The sequence below is a fragment of the Coregonus clupeaformis genome, unplaced genomic scaffold (genome assembly GCF_020615455.1).
Source record: "Coregonus clupeaformis isolate EN_2021a unplaced genomic scaffold, ASM2061545v1 scaf5704, whole genome shotgun sequence".
Classification (NCBI taxonomy): domain Eukaryota; kingdom Metazoa; phylum Chordata; class Actinopteri; order Salmoniformes; family Salmonidae; genus Coregonus; species Coregonus clupeaformis.
This window is the reverse complement of record NW_025539158.1, coordinates 1-13570: the sequence shown is the minus strand read 5'-3', so window position 1 is coordinate 13570 and position 13570 is coordinate 1. Positions and strand designations below refer to the sequence as shown.

General features: G+C 45.9%; 1 protein-coding gene and 1 pseudogene across 1 annotated transcript; both read left to right on the top strand.

The window, feature by feature from the left end:
• Positions 1 to 724: 724 nt before the first annotated feature.
• On the top strand, positions 725 to 4259 carry LOC123490935 (ras-related protein Rab-5C-like; the record flags this gene model as incomplete). Its single annotated transcript, XM_045220755.1, has 3 exons — positions 725 to 886; positions 1110 to 1203; positions 2712 to 4259. Coding segments are annotated over 3 exons (384 nt in total), but the record flags the coding sequence as incomplete, so codon positions are not given.
• A 38-nt stretch (positions 4260 to 4297) lies between these two features.
• LOC123490936 lies at positions 4298 to 13563 on the top strand (annotated as a pseudogene).
• The last annotated feature ends 7 nt before the right edge of the window (positions 13564 to 13570 follow it).

The following is a 13570-nucleotide window of genomic DNA, read 5'->3' as shown; positions in this document are numbered from 1 at the left end:
GGCGGTGGGTCAGTCATGGTGTGGGGTGGCATTTCTTTGGGGGGCTGCACAGCCCTCCATGTGCTCGCCAGAGGTAGCCTGACTGCCATTAGGTACCGAGATGAGATCCTCAGACCCCTTGTGAGACCATATGCTGGTGCGGTTGGCCCTGGGTTCCTCCTAATGCAAGACAATGCTAGACCTCATGTGGCTGGAGTGTGTCAGCAGTTCCTGCAAGAGGAAGGCATTGATGCTATGGACTGGCCCGCCCGTTCCCCAGACCTGAATCCAACTGAGCACATCTGGGACATCATGTCTCGCTCCATCCACCAACGCCACGTTGCACCACAGACTGTCCAGGAGTTGGCGGATGCTTTAGTCCAGGTCTGGGAGGAGATCCCTCAGGAGACCATCCGCCACCTCATCAGGAGCATGCCCAGGCGTTGTAGGGAGGTCATACAGGCACGTGGAGGCCACACACACTACTGAGCCTCATTTTGACTTGTTTTAAGGACATTACATCAAAGTTGGATCAGCCTGTAGTGTGGTTTTCCACTTTAATTTTGAGTGTGACTCCAAATCCAGACCTCCATGGGTTGATACATTTGATTTCCATTGATAATTTTTGTGTGATTTTGTTGTCAGCACATTCAACTATGTAAAGAAAAAAGTATTTAATAAGATTATTTCATTCATTCAGATCTAGGATGTGTTATTTTAATGTTCCCTTAACTTTTTTGAGCAGTGTATTTCATCAAATCACAAGTGTTTTTTTCCTGTGCAGGATACATTCACACGCGCAAAGAACTGGGTGAAGGAGCTCCAACGACAAGCCAGCCCCAACATCGTCATTGCACTGGCAAGGAACAAAGCTGACCTTTCCAACAAAAGAGCTGTGGACTTCCAGGTACTGAGGAACTCCTAACAGTTAGATGCTGCTCCCACTGGACTATTAGTGGGAAATGTTAAGGTTGTTTAAACAGTAGAATGTCTACAAATGACATTTTTATCATTTCTGTTGATATTCATGAATGCTCACAAACTCTCAAAACGTTGGGTTATTACTGAGTGTATCTATATGTTTGTGATAGACCTCTAAAGATCTCTGTCCTTCCTTTGTTTTTTTGTAGGAAGCACAAGCGTACGCAGATGACAACAGTTTGCTCTTCATGGAGACTTCAGCCAAGACGGCCATGAACGTCAATGAGATCTTTATGGCCATAGGTACGTGTACCACATTATTATGTGTGCATGTATACACTGAGTGTCACACCCTGGCTCTGGGGACTCTAGTATGTTGAGCCAGGGTGTGAGTTTTCATTTGTTTATGTTCTAGTTGTTGTATATCTATGTTGGCCAGGGTGGCTCCCAATCAGAGACGGCTGTAGCTCGTTGTCTCTGATTGGGAGTCATACTTAGGTAGCCGTTAGGCATTCATTATTTGTGGTTTCTTGTTCCGTGTGGGTTTGTTTATGTAACCAGGGACGTCACGTTTTAGTTTTGTTGTTTTGATCGTGTGATCATTCTAATAAATAAAATGTTCGCATTCAACGCTGCGCCTTGGTCCTCCTCTATGAATGACGATCGTGACACTGAGTATATCAAACATTAGGAACACCTTCCTAATATTGAGTTGCACCCCCGCTTTTGCCCTCGGAACAGCCTAAATTCTTTGGGGCATTGACTCTATAAGGTGTCAAGCGTTCCATAGGGATGCTGGCCCATGTTGACTCCAATGCTTTCGACAGTTATGTCAAGTAGGCTCGATGATCTTTGGGTGGTGGACCATTCTTGATATACACAGCAAACTGTTAAGCGTGAAAAACCCAGCACATACACAATCCAAACCCAGCACATACACAAATCAAATGTTATTTGTCACATGCGCCGAATACAACAGGTGTAGACCTTACAGTGAAATGTTTACTTACAAGCCCTTAACCAACAATGCAATTTTAAGAAAGAATACCAATGCAAATAGTCTGGGTAGCTATTTGATTAGATGTTCAGGAGTCTTATGACTTGGGGGTAGAAGCTGTTTAGAAGCCTCTTGGACCTAGACTTGGCGCTCCGGTACCGCTTGCCGTGCGGTAGCAGAGAGAACAGTCTATGACCAGGGTGGCTGTAGTCTTTGACAATTTTTATTTGTAGTTGAACCTTTTTAGCAGTTGTAGAACCTGACTGATGTAACCAGTCAGGATGCTCTCGATGGTGCATCTGTAGAACCTTTTGAGAATCTGAGGACCCATGCCAAATCTTTTCAGTCTCCTTAGTGGGAATAGGTTTTGTCGTGCCCTCTTCACAACTGTCTTGGTGTGCTTGGACCATCTTAGTTTGTTGGTGATGTGGACACCAAGGAACTTAAAGCTTTCAACTTGCTCCACTACAGCCCCGTCGATGAGAATGGGGGTGTGCTCGGTCCTCTTCTTTTTCCTGTAGTCCACAATCATCTCCTTTGTCACACATACACAATCCATGTCTCAACTGTCTCGAGGCTTAAAAATCTGTCTTTAACATGTCTCCTCTCCTTCATCTACGCTTGATTTTGAAGTGGATTTAACAATTGACATCAATAAGGGATCATAGCTTTCACCTGGTCAGTCTGTCATGGAAAGAGCAGGTGTTCATAATGTTTTGTATACTCGGTGTACATTTCTTCCCAGAACAAATTAAATGTGTAGAAACCATGAAGGCTTCCTACTCACTGTTTCTTTTTTTTCCTTCTCCTGTAGCCAAGAAGCTTCCTAAGAACGAGCCAGCAGGTGGAGCCAGTGGCCGGGCCAGTGGCCGGGCTGGAGTGGACCTGCAGGAAGCCGCCCCACAGGCTGGTGGTAGCAAGTGCTGTGGAGGTGGGAACTAACCAACTGGACCGACACACCAACCAACCTGCAGTATCAACCAACTGACCAGACCAGCTGACAAACACATCCCACGGTCAAACCAACCGACGGTCTGACCAACCCCCATGCACCAATACTGCACTGATCAACTGATAAGCAAACCAGCTCACAGGCCAATCAACTGTCAACACACAACTCCAAGGTTCCAATGATCCGACCAACAGACATGACACAATTATGACCAACATGATGACCTAAAACTGTTTTAACTTATCCGAGGACATAACAACCCAGTATCTGCAACGAAACTATGGACATCTGACAACACCCAGGCAAAAAACAACAACCCCACTTAGGGAGGGAAAGAATATCAATCCTTACCAATCGCACATAACAGAGCACTGTTCTTCTTTGTTTCACTGTATTTCTGTAAGAAAAATAAAAAATCAAACGCAACTGGGAGGAATAATGAACAGGCTCTTTGGCCCTCTCCTTTCTGTCTCTCCCTCTCTCTTGTCATTTCTTTACCATAATACTACAGTATTTCAACGTATGTCTTCTGTCACTGTTCTAACCCTGTTTAGTTTGGTGGTGGGTGAATGTAGCAATTCTCATGATTTAATTTTGTCTTGTTCCCGATCGTCACCCTTGGGCAAAAGAAGGGAGAGTGTTCAACTCCTCAACCCCAAATAAGGAGTTAGGAGAACAGTTGTTTCCTTCCAGATATAGCAGTTGTGTAGATGAACTGAACTATTACATTGTTATTATTATTGTTATTACTTTCACTTATTTTTGGCACAAGTTAAACAGTATGATTTCAAAGACTAGACCACCTAAGGTTTTCCAATCATTAATCTATGATATCCAACCATATACATAGTGCATTAACATCATTGTCACCAATAAGTCATTTTTAGTATTAATATAATGTCTCTGAATCATTCATATACAATGACGAAAGTGGAATAAAACACAAAGCAAGATTTGTTTTCCTGACCAAAATCACAATTGTGTATTGAAAACATGTTGCTATTATTTGTATAATTATTTTCTTCAAATATGTAACCAATCAGTAGTTACTGTCAATACAATACCTTCCCAATCTCAACATGATACTTTGTCATCCTCAATTATTTTTGTCATGTAAAGATGTATTTTTTATTTGTATACAATTATTTTGTTTCTGAAGATTCTCTGGTATGGGGTGCACTGGTTCTGTCATCTGTTGTGATTTGAGATTTTATCAGTTTCTTTTGCTTTTCTTTTTCTCTGTTCTTTTTTTACTTTTTCATATCGGGGAGGGATCGTCTGTTATGACATCAATGATTAGCACAACAGTACCTTCAGCTGTCACTGCTGTGAGATGGGGGACATGGGGAGGGCAGGGGTAAACAAAGCAAAACAACATTGTAATTTTACCAATAAATAAGGGGGAAGGTATCTCATTGTCTGCCTGTCTTCTCATTTGTTGTATGACAATGGGTATTCGAGTAGAAGATTTTTCACTTAGTTTTCACCTAACAGCTATGAGTATCTTTACCGACATGTTGGGCGTACCGTAGTTGTTTCCAGTCATACAGAAGCCTTTGTTCTCTAATTCTCGATCTTCTCTAATTCTCAATCTCATCAATAGATCCTCATCAGTCTAAGAAGCCAGCTGAGCTCAGTGAGATTCTTTCTGCTGAAAAATCTCACACTATGGTCTGACTGAATTCCTCACATTCCTGCTCCACAGTCGTGGTCGTGGTCGTCCCGCCAGTGGATTTAGTTGGCCAAAACCCCTTTGCTCTCTCTCTGACATGACAGTAATGGCTGGGGCAGATTATACTTTACCAGACTAGTTGTAAACAGCTGTTGCCCCAAAGCTGAAACCTTTCATTTCAAACGCAAAGGGATAAGTACACATTTTAAGTTATTTCGATTATTTATCCTACATGTTACACAAGAACCTCTCACAACAGTCCTCATTGAAGTTAGAAAGTTAGTGTGCTCTACTGACCTCTACTGGATCGTTAAAGTAGAATTTATACTCAATGGTGGTCAATAAATAGTGTAGCTAATTCAACACAGTGTAATTCTGTATTGTTCTATGTAAATGCATTTGTATGTTTTCATTGCAAACTTTGACAATTCCGGCTACTTTCAATACTTTAGGCAGACTGCAGGGGCCACTGAGACTACAGTACCCATACTGCCTTTCTTCAAATCCAGGGCGAGGGGAGAGGTGAGCGACCCAAAAAAGGGGTGGAGTGGAACCAATGATGTGTATACGTACCATTGAGTGGAACAGGCTGCAGTGAAGCGTGCGTTTTGATATGTCGGACCCGGCGGCACAGACATTTACATTTACATTTTAGTCATTTAGCAGACGCTCTTATCCAGAGCGACTTACAGGAGCAATTAGGGTTAAGTGCCTTGCTCAAGGGCACATTTACGTCATTTAGCAGACGCTCTTATCCAGAGCGACTTACAAATTGGTGCATTCACCCTATAGCCAGTGGGATAACCACTTTACCATTTTTTTTTTTTTTTTTTTGGGGGGGTAGAAGGATTACTTTATCCTATCCCAGGTATTCCTTAAAGAGGTGGGGTTTCAAATGTCTCCGGAAGGTGGTGAGTGGCTCCGCTGTCCTGGCGTCGTGAGGGAGCTTGTTCCACCATTGGGGTGCCAGAGCAGCGAACAGTTTTGACTGGGCTGAGCGGGAACTATGCTTCCGCAGAGGAAGGGGAGCCAGCAGGCCAGAGGTGGATGAACGCAATGCCCTCGTTTGGGTGTAGGGACTGATCAGAGCCTGAAGGTACGGAGGTGCCGTTCCCCTCACTGCTCCATAGGCAAGCACCATGGTCTTGTAACGGATGCGAGCTTCAACTGGAAGCCAGTGGAGTGTGCGGAGGAGGGGGGTGACGTGAGAGAACTTGGGAAGGTTGAACACCAGACGGGCTGCGGCATTCTGGATGAGTTGTAGGGGTTTAATGGCACAGGCAGGGAGCCCAGCCAACAGCAAGTTGCAGTAATCCAGACGGGAGATGACAAGTGCCTGGATTAGGACCTGTGCCGCTTCCTGTGTAAGGCAGGGTCGTACTCTCCAAATGTTGTAGAGCATGAACCTGCAGGATCGGGTCACCGCCTTGATGTTGGCGGAGAACGACAGGGTGTTGTCCAGGGTCACGCCAAGGCTCTTCGCACTCTGGGAGGAGGGACACCACAACGGAGTTGTCAACCGTGATGGCGAGATCATGGAACGGGCAGTCCTTCCCCGGGGAGGAAGAGCAGCTCCGTCTTGCCAGGGTTCAGCTTGAGGTGGTGATCCGTCATCCATACTGATATGTCTGCCAGACATGCAGAGATGCGATTCGCCACCTGGTTATCAGAAGGGGGAAAGGAGAAGATTAGTTGTGTATCGTCAGCGTAGCAATGATAGGAGAGGCCATGTGAGGATATGACAGAGCCAAGTGACTTGGTGTATAGGGAGAAAAGGAGAGGGCCTAGAACTGAGCCCTGGGGGACACTAGTGGTGAGAGCACGTGGTGGGGAGACAGCTTCTCGCCACGCCACTTGGTAGGAGCGACCGGTCAGGTAGGGCGCAATCCAGGAGTGAGCCGCGCCGGAGATGCCCAGCTCGGAGAGGGTGGAGAGGAGGATCTGATGGTTCACAGTATCAAAGGCAGCAGACAGGTCTAGAAGGACAAGAGCAGAGGAGAGAGAGTTAGCTTTAGCAGTGCGGAGAGCCTCCGTGACACAGAGAAGAGCAGTCTCAGTTGAATGACCAGTCCTGAAACCTGACTGGTTTGGATCAAGAAGGTCATTCTGAGAGAGATAGCAAGAGATTGGCTAAAGACGGCACACGCTCAATAGTTTTGGAAAGAAAAGAAAGAAGGGATACTGGTCTGTAGTTGTTGACATCAGTGGGATCGAGTGTTGGTTTTTTAAGAAGGGGTGCAACTCTCGCTCTCTTGAAGACGGAAGGGACATAGCCAGCGGTCAAGGATGAGTTGATCAGCGAGGTGAGGTAGGGGAGAAGGTCACCGGAGATGGTCTGGAGAAGAGAGGAGGGGATGGGGTCAAGCGGGCAGGTTGTTGGGCGGCCTGCAGTCACTAGTCGCAAGATTTTATCTGGAGAGAGAGGGGAGAAAGAAGTCAAAGCATAGGGTAGGGCAGTGTGAGCAGGACCAGCAGTGTCATTAGACTTAACAAACGAGGATCGGATGTCGTCAACCTTCTTTTCAAAATTGGTTGACGAAGTCATCCACAGAGAGGGAGGAGGGGGGGAGGATTCAGCAGTGAGGAGAATGTGGCAAAGAGCTTCCTAGGGTTAGAGGCAGATGCTTGGAATTTAGAGTGGTAGAAAGTGGCCTTAGCAGCAGAAACAGATGAAGAAAATGTAGAGAGGAGGGAGTGAAAAGATGCCAGGTCGGCAGGGAGTTTAGTTTTCTTCCATTTCCGCTCAGCTGCCCGGAGCTCTGTTCTGTGAGCTCGCAATGAGTCATCAAGCCACGGAGCTGGAGGGGAGGACCGAAGCCGGCCGGGAGGATAGGGGACACAGGGAGTCAAATGATGCAGAAAGGGAGGAGAGGAGGGTTGAGGAGGCAGAATCAGGAGATTGGAGGGAGAAGGATTGAGCAGAGGGAAGAGATGATAGGATGGAAGAGGAGAGAGTAGTGGGAGAGAGAGAGCGAAGGTTGCGGCGCCGCGCGTTACCATCTGTGTAGGGGCAGAGTGAGTAGTGTTGGAGGAGAGCGAGAGAGAAAAAGGATACAAAGTAGTGGTCGGAGACATGGAGGGGAGTTGCAGTGAGATTAGTAGAAGAGCAACATCTAGTGAAGATGAAGTCAAGCGTATTGCCTGCCTTGTGAGTAGGGGGGGACGGTGAGAGGGTGAGGTCAAAAAGAGGAGAGAGTGGAAAGAAGGAGACAGAGAGAAATGAGTCAAATGTAGACGTAGGGAGGTTGAAATCCCCCAAAACTGTGAAGGGTGAGCCATCCTCAGGAAAGGAACTTATCAAGGCGTCAAGCTCATTGAAGAACTCTCCAAGGGAACCTGGAGGGCGATAGATGACAAGGATATTAAGCTTAAATGGGCTAGTGACTGTGACAGCGTGGAATTCAAATGAGGAGATAGACAGATGGGTTAGGGGAAAAATGGAGAATGACCACTTGGGAGAGATGAGGATTCCTGTGCCACCACCCCTCTGACCAGATGCTCTCGGGGTATGCGAGAACACATGGTCAGACGAGGAGAGAGCAGTAGGAGTAGCAGTGTTTTCAGTGGTAATCCATGTTTCCATCAGCGCCAGGAAGTCGAGGGACTGGAGGGTAGCATAGGCTTGGATGAAGTCAGCCTTGTTGGCAGCAGAACGGCAGTTCCAGAGGCTGCCTGAGACCTGGAACTCCAGGTGTGTGGTGCGTGCAGGGACCACCAGGTTAGAGAGGCAGCAGCCACGCGGTGTGAGGCGTTTGTGTAGCCTGTGCGGAGAGGAGAGAACAGGGATAGGCAGAGGCATAGTTGACAGGCTGTAGCAGATGGCTACAATAATGCAGAGGAGATCGGAATGAAATGAACTAAACATCTGGGAAAGGAGAGAGCAAGACCTCCCTCACCCAAAAAAAATATAACTCTCCCAACTTCCACCTCAGAAACTATAATTGTTTCACTGAACCACCCGAATAAAACTCTCCCAACTTCCACTTTAGAAATTAGAATTGTTGTAAACTACAGCGGTGCAATGTTTCAAGGACTAGACTCAACTTACTTTATTCAGCTAGCTAACTATGACGCCATAGCTAACTAGCATGCTAGCATCCAATAACACACAGTTTAGCACCAATACTTGGTTACAACAAACTACCAATAGTGTGTTAACACACTAAACAGATAATTCGTGTCCGTGTCTAGTTCTTTCATAACGCAGCAATGATTAAACGTTGGCTAGCTAGCACAAAGATATTGTATTTAGCTACTACAGTACAGCTAGCTGGTAGTGTTGGCTAGCTAGCAATGGCTGCTGTGTTGACTTTGTTTGAAAAACGGCGTCGCTGCGAACGAATGTAGCTGGCTAAAAGGATATTGTATTTAGTTGCTACCGTTGCTAATAGCTACTAGCCAGCTAGTCCAGGAGGTGAGTTAGCTAGCTAGCTTCGTGTTACACCCGGCACCGCCGAATACAAAAGTAACCTACAATAACTACATACAACAACTACCCACAACAGCCCACGATGCCTACCTATAATACCTAACTACAATCTAAATACATAGTTTAAGCCTTACTCGACAAAGCCCAAGCTATGTATAAAGCCAAACTTACCCAACGCCAGCTATCTGGGTGGCAGACTGCAATCAGTAGCTGTAATTAAGTACAGCAGCTACCAACCACCTAATGTTAATGCCTCGGATAATGAAGTTAGAAAAACAGCTGAATGGTAGGTAGCTAGCTGGCTCAATTACAGGTACTCTTAAGCGTGAAATAACATTGGAAACAACTAACCACAGTTGCTAAAAGTTACCAGTAGCTACCCGCCATTCAGCTGTCTTGCAACCCCGGCTACATCAAGCTCAGTCTGGTGGGACTGCTGGGGCGGGATCTGGATCGGGGAACAGTGACCCAGTCAGACCAGGTCTTAGCCAACAACAGCGGGCGAGTCAGAAATAAGCCCAAGTCAGAGCTTTTCCACGGGTGAAAAAGCTCGAGAAACTCGGAGTCTTCTCCGCTTGCAAGGTAGCTAAATAGCTAACGTTAGCTATATGGCTAGGCTAGCTAGCATAGCCAAGTTCACCAAAACAATTACTAGCTAACTAGCCATTTCCCCTACTTGCACAACCATCTAAACAAACAGAAACAAAACACCATTATCATTTGCATTTGGTTTCTAACATGCAATAATATCCTTCATAAATGTATATGGCGTACATGCGTAGCTAACGTTACTGTCAAGAATATAGTTATCAACAGCAAGGCTAACCAACTTTGGTAGTAGCTAGCTAGGCAGCCAACTAGCATGAATCTGTTTTATTATGCTAGTGTGGGCTTCTGATTTATTTTCCTCTTATCTTTAGGCTAGTGACACATGCAAGTGCAATGGCTGGAAGAACCCACAACCGCCGACAGCCACCCGTAGTATGGACTTACAGCAACAAGCGGCCAGCCTGAGCGAGTCCTGCCGCAGCTGCGGGCATGCACTGGGTAGGCTGCCTTATGACTCAACACTAGTTTGAAGGATAGATATGCTTCATGATCACACTGAACCTAATGTCATCAATACACATCATAGATATAGAATGTGTATGCTATTCCATAATAGCAATTATGATCATATAAATTGCACAATGTAGGTTTCAGCCTCATCTCTTTATTGAGTGAGTAGTAAAGTAACAATCCTTAGCTATTCCCCCTTTAAAGGGGCAGTCAGCAGTTGCTACATCCATTTTTGTGCTTATAAATTAATGATATGTACCTATTGATTCTTGAAGACTATAACTTATAAATGCTTAATGAGCTTAGTTCAACTGTCCTACCCCATCAGAACCCAAAATAGAAGCTTGTTTTACTCCAATGTTTGTAAACAATGTAAATGTAAAGAAACACTGTATAGCCTAAAAACATGGTTAAAACAATCATTTTAATATCATGGATGGTCAGTCCTTGCATACGTAGCTCTGTCTATGAATTTGAGAGTAGTTACTTTTCTCCAGCCCCATTCATAAACTTTTTACCTAAACAGTTGTGTGGAGTTCCTTTGTTATTGTTTCAACTGCTGATTGACACTTTAAGATGCTGATCTGTTATTGAACCCCTCCTGTGCAGCGGCCCATGTGTCCCACCTAGAGAACGTGTCAGAGGAGGAGATCAACAGGCTGCTGGGGATGGTGGTGGATGTGGAGAACCTCTTTATGTCTGTGCACAAGGAGGAGGACACTGACACCAAGCAGGTCTACTTCTACCTCTTCAAGGTATGACATCACTTCCCTCCATTCCAACCAGACAGACAAGTGTAAATGGCCATAACCTCCACTTTCCTGCCACTGGAGTCAATATCTGGCTTTGCACATCTTGACCCTCTCTCTCTTTTCATCTCTATCCCCCAGCTGCTGAGAAAATGCATCTTACAGATGAGTCAGCCGATAGTGGAGGGATCATTGGGGAGACCCCCCTTTCAGAAGCCCAACATAGAGCAGGTAGACAAGTCTCCTTCCTACCTGTTTGTCAAGCTGTTCTTTCCTTCTTGCCCAACAGTAAAATACTTTTTGTACAAGTTTGTTTTATTTTGTTTCTCAGGGAGTGTTGAACTTCGTTCAGTACAAATTCAGCCACCTGGCACCCAGAGAGAGGCAGACAATGTTTGAGCTCTCCAAGATGTTCCTCCTGTGCCTCAACTACTGGAAGCTGGAGACTCCCACACAGTTCCGCCAGCGGTCCCAGAAGGATGATGGCACAGCCTACAAAGTGGACTACACCAGGTGTGTGTGACATCTGTTGTGGAAAATGTTTGTTTTTTTGCAATGAATTGCATCTTGTTTTTTGTTGTTGTATTGCATCTTGTTTATTTTCTGTTAATGTAGAGGTCTCACTGCTGACTTCTCCTTTTGTTCCCATCAAAAGTGACTCACAACTACTGTAATCTAATCTGTGTCTTGTTTCCCAGGTGGCTGTGCTACTGCCATGTCCCCCAGAGTAACGACAGCCTGCCGCGCTATGAGACCACCCAGGTGTTTGGCCGCAGTCTGCTCAAGTCAATCTTCACCGTGACGCGCCGCCAGCTCCTGGAGAAGTTTAGAGTGGAGAAGGACAAGCTCCTACCAGAGAAACACACACTAATCCTCACACACTTTCCCAAGTACGTGGTGTCACGTTGATACTTATTGTGTTTCTCCCTCGAGTTACAATCAAACCAAGATTCTGGAGTGAGTGAGATGGACGCTGTGAATCTGTGGATTGTAACAAAGTGTTTGTGTCCCAGGTTTCTGTCTATGCTAGAGGAGGAGATCTATGGGGAAAACTCTCCCATTTGGGAGGCTGACTTCACCATGCCTGCCTCAGAGGGGGGCCAGCTGGGTCACCAGTTAGGTAGAGGGTACCTGTTACAACTAAATAAGTGGTTCTCATAAGATCCATAAAGGCACTTATAGGTTGTACAACATGTAATGTGTGATAATATTATACTTTTCCCTCTCTCCATTTTCAATAATCCTGTCTGGTCTCGGTCATTGTCCTGTGTTTCTGATCCTGGCAGTGATCAGCCCTGCTGCAGTGTCGGGTTCGCCCTCCATCTCTAAGGGCATGAACAGTGGCTCTTCGCTAGGCAGTCTGGGGCTGGACTCTGGCGTGGCCGAGCCCATAACAGGTCAGTAACTCTGGCAGCCCCGCCAAGCTAACTTTTGCTTTGTACTGGGTGTGAAGTAATAGCTGACGTTTGTTTTTATGTCTTGCCTGTTGATGTGGGAGCTTGTATTTCCAATGCCTCTGTGTGATAGCCTCAGACACATAAACATCATATAAATTCATGGTGGTTATAGTAATGTTTTGTACTGTTTCCCCTCAGGAGAGAAGAGGAAGCTTCCAGAAGCTCTGACCCTGGAGGATGCCAAGAGGATCAGGGTGATGGGCGACATCCCCATGGAGTTGGTCAACGAGGTAATGATGACCATCACTGACCCGGCTACCATGTTGGGCCCAGAGGTAAGTGCTGCCCAAGACTGAGACGCGTCATTTAATGTCCATTCGCCAGTGCAACATGAATATTTATGTTGACTGATATGTTTTATCAAGTCTAACATCTAAGTATGGAAACGGGATGTTTGTTAGAATGAATATAATAATGAGCTATGTTGATAATCACTGTCACTCTCTGCTAGACGAGTCTGCTGTCTGCCAATGCTGCTCGTGATGAGACAGCCAGGCTGGAGGAGAGGCGGGGCATCATAGAGTTCCATGTCATAGGGAACTCTCTTTCCCAGAAGTCCAACAAGAAGATCCTGATGTGGCTGGTGGGCTTGCAGAACGTCTTCTCCCACCAGCTGCCTCGCATGCCCAAAGAGTACATCACACGCCTAGTGTTTGACCCGTACGTAGACAGTTTAACAGTTTCTCTCTCCTGTTATGTCTTCAGTGAAGCTTCTTGAAATGAGCTTTTTTTGACCATTTCTCCCCACTCTCTTGGACTGTTCTCTGTCCAGGAAGCACAAGACGCTGGCCCTAATCAAGGATGGCCGTGTCATCGGGGGCATCTGTTTCAGGATGTTCCCAACCCAGGGCTTTACAGAGATCGTCTTTTGTGCCGTCACATCCAACGAGCAAGTCAAGGTATGGACACACCTCTCCTTTACATGCAACAGCACAAATACTGAAATAAATTAGCTGGGTAAGTTGGACTTAATGGCTTGTTATTGTACTCACGGTATCTGTCAGAGTTTGAATGTATGTGTTGGACCAAGAGGCCGACATTTTCCCCTGATTGTTTGCCATTGTGGTTTCAGGGCTACGGTACTCACCTGATGAACCACCTAAAGGAGTACCACATCAAGCACAGCATCCTGTACTTCCTCACCTACGCTGATGAGTACGCCATTGGCTACTTCAAGAAGCAGGTATGGTATAGGATGATAACATGTACCTCTCTCTCTACCTCACCTCTGACCTCTCCCCTCTGGCTTGTTTTGTCATCACAGGGATTTTCCAAAGACATCAAAGTGACGAAGAGTCGTTACCTTGGTTACATCAAGGACTACGAGGGGGCTACCCTCATGGAATGTGAGCTAG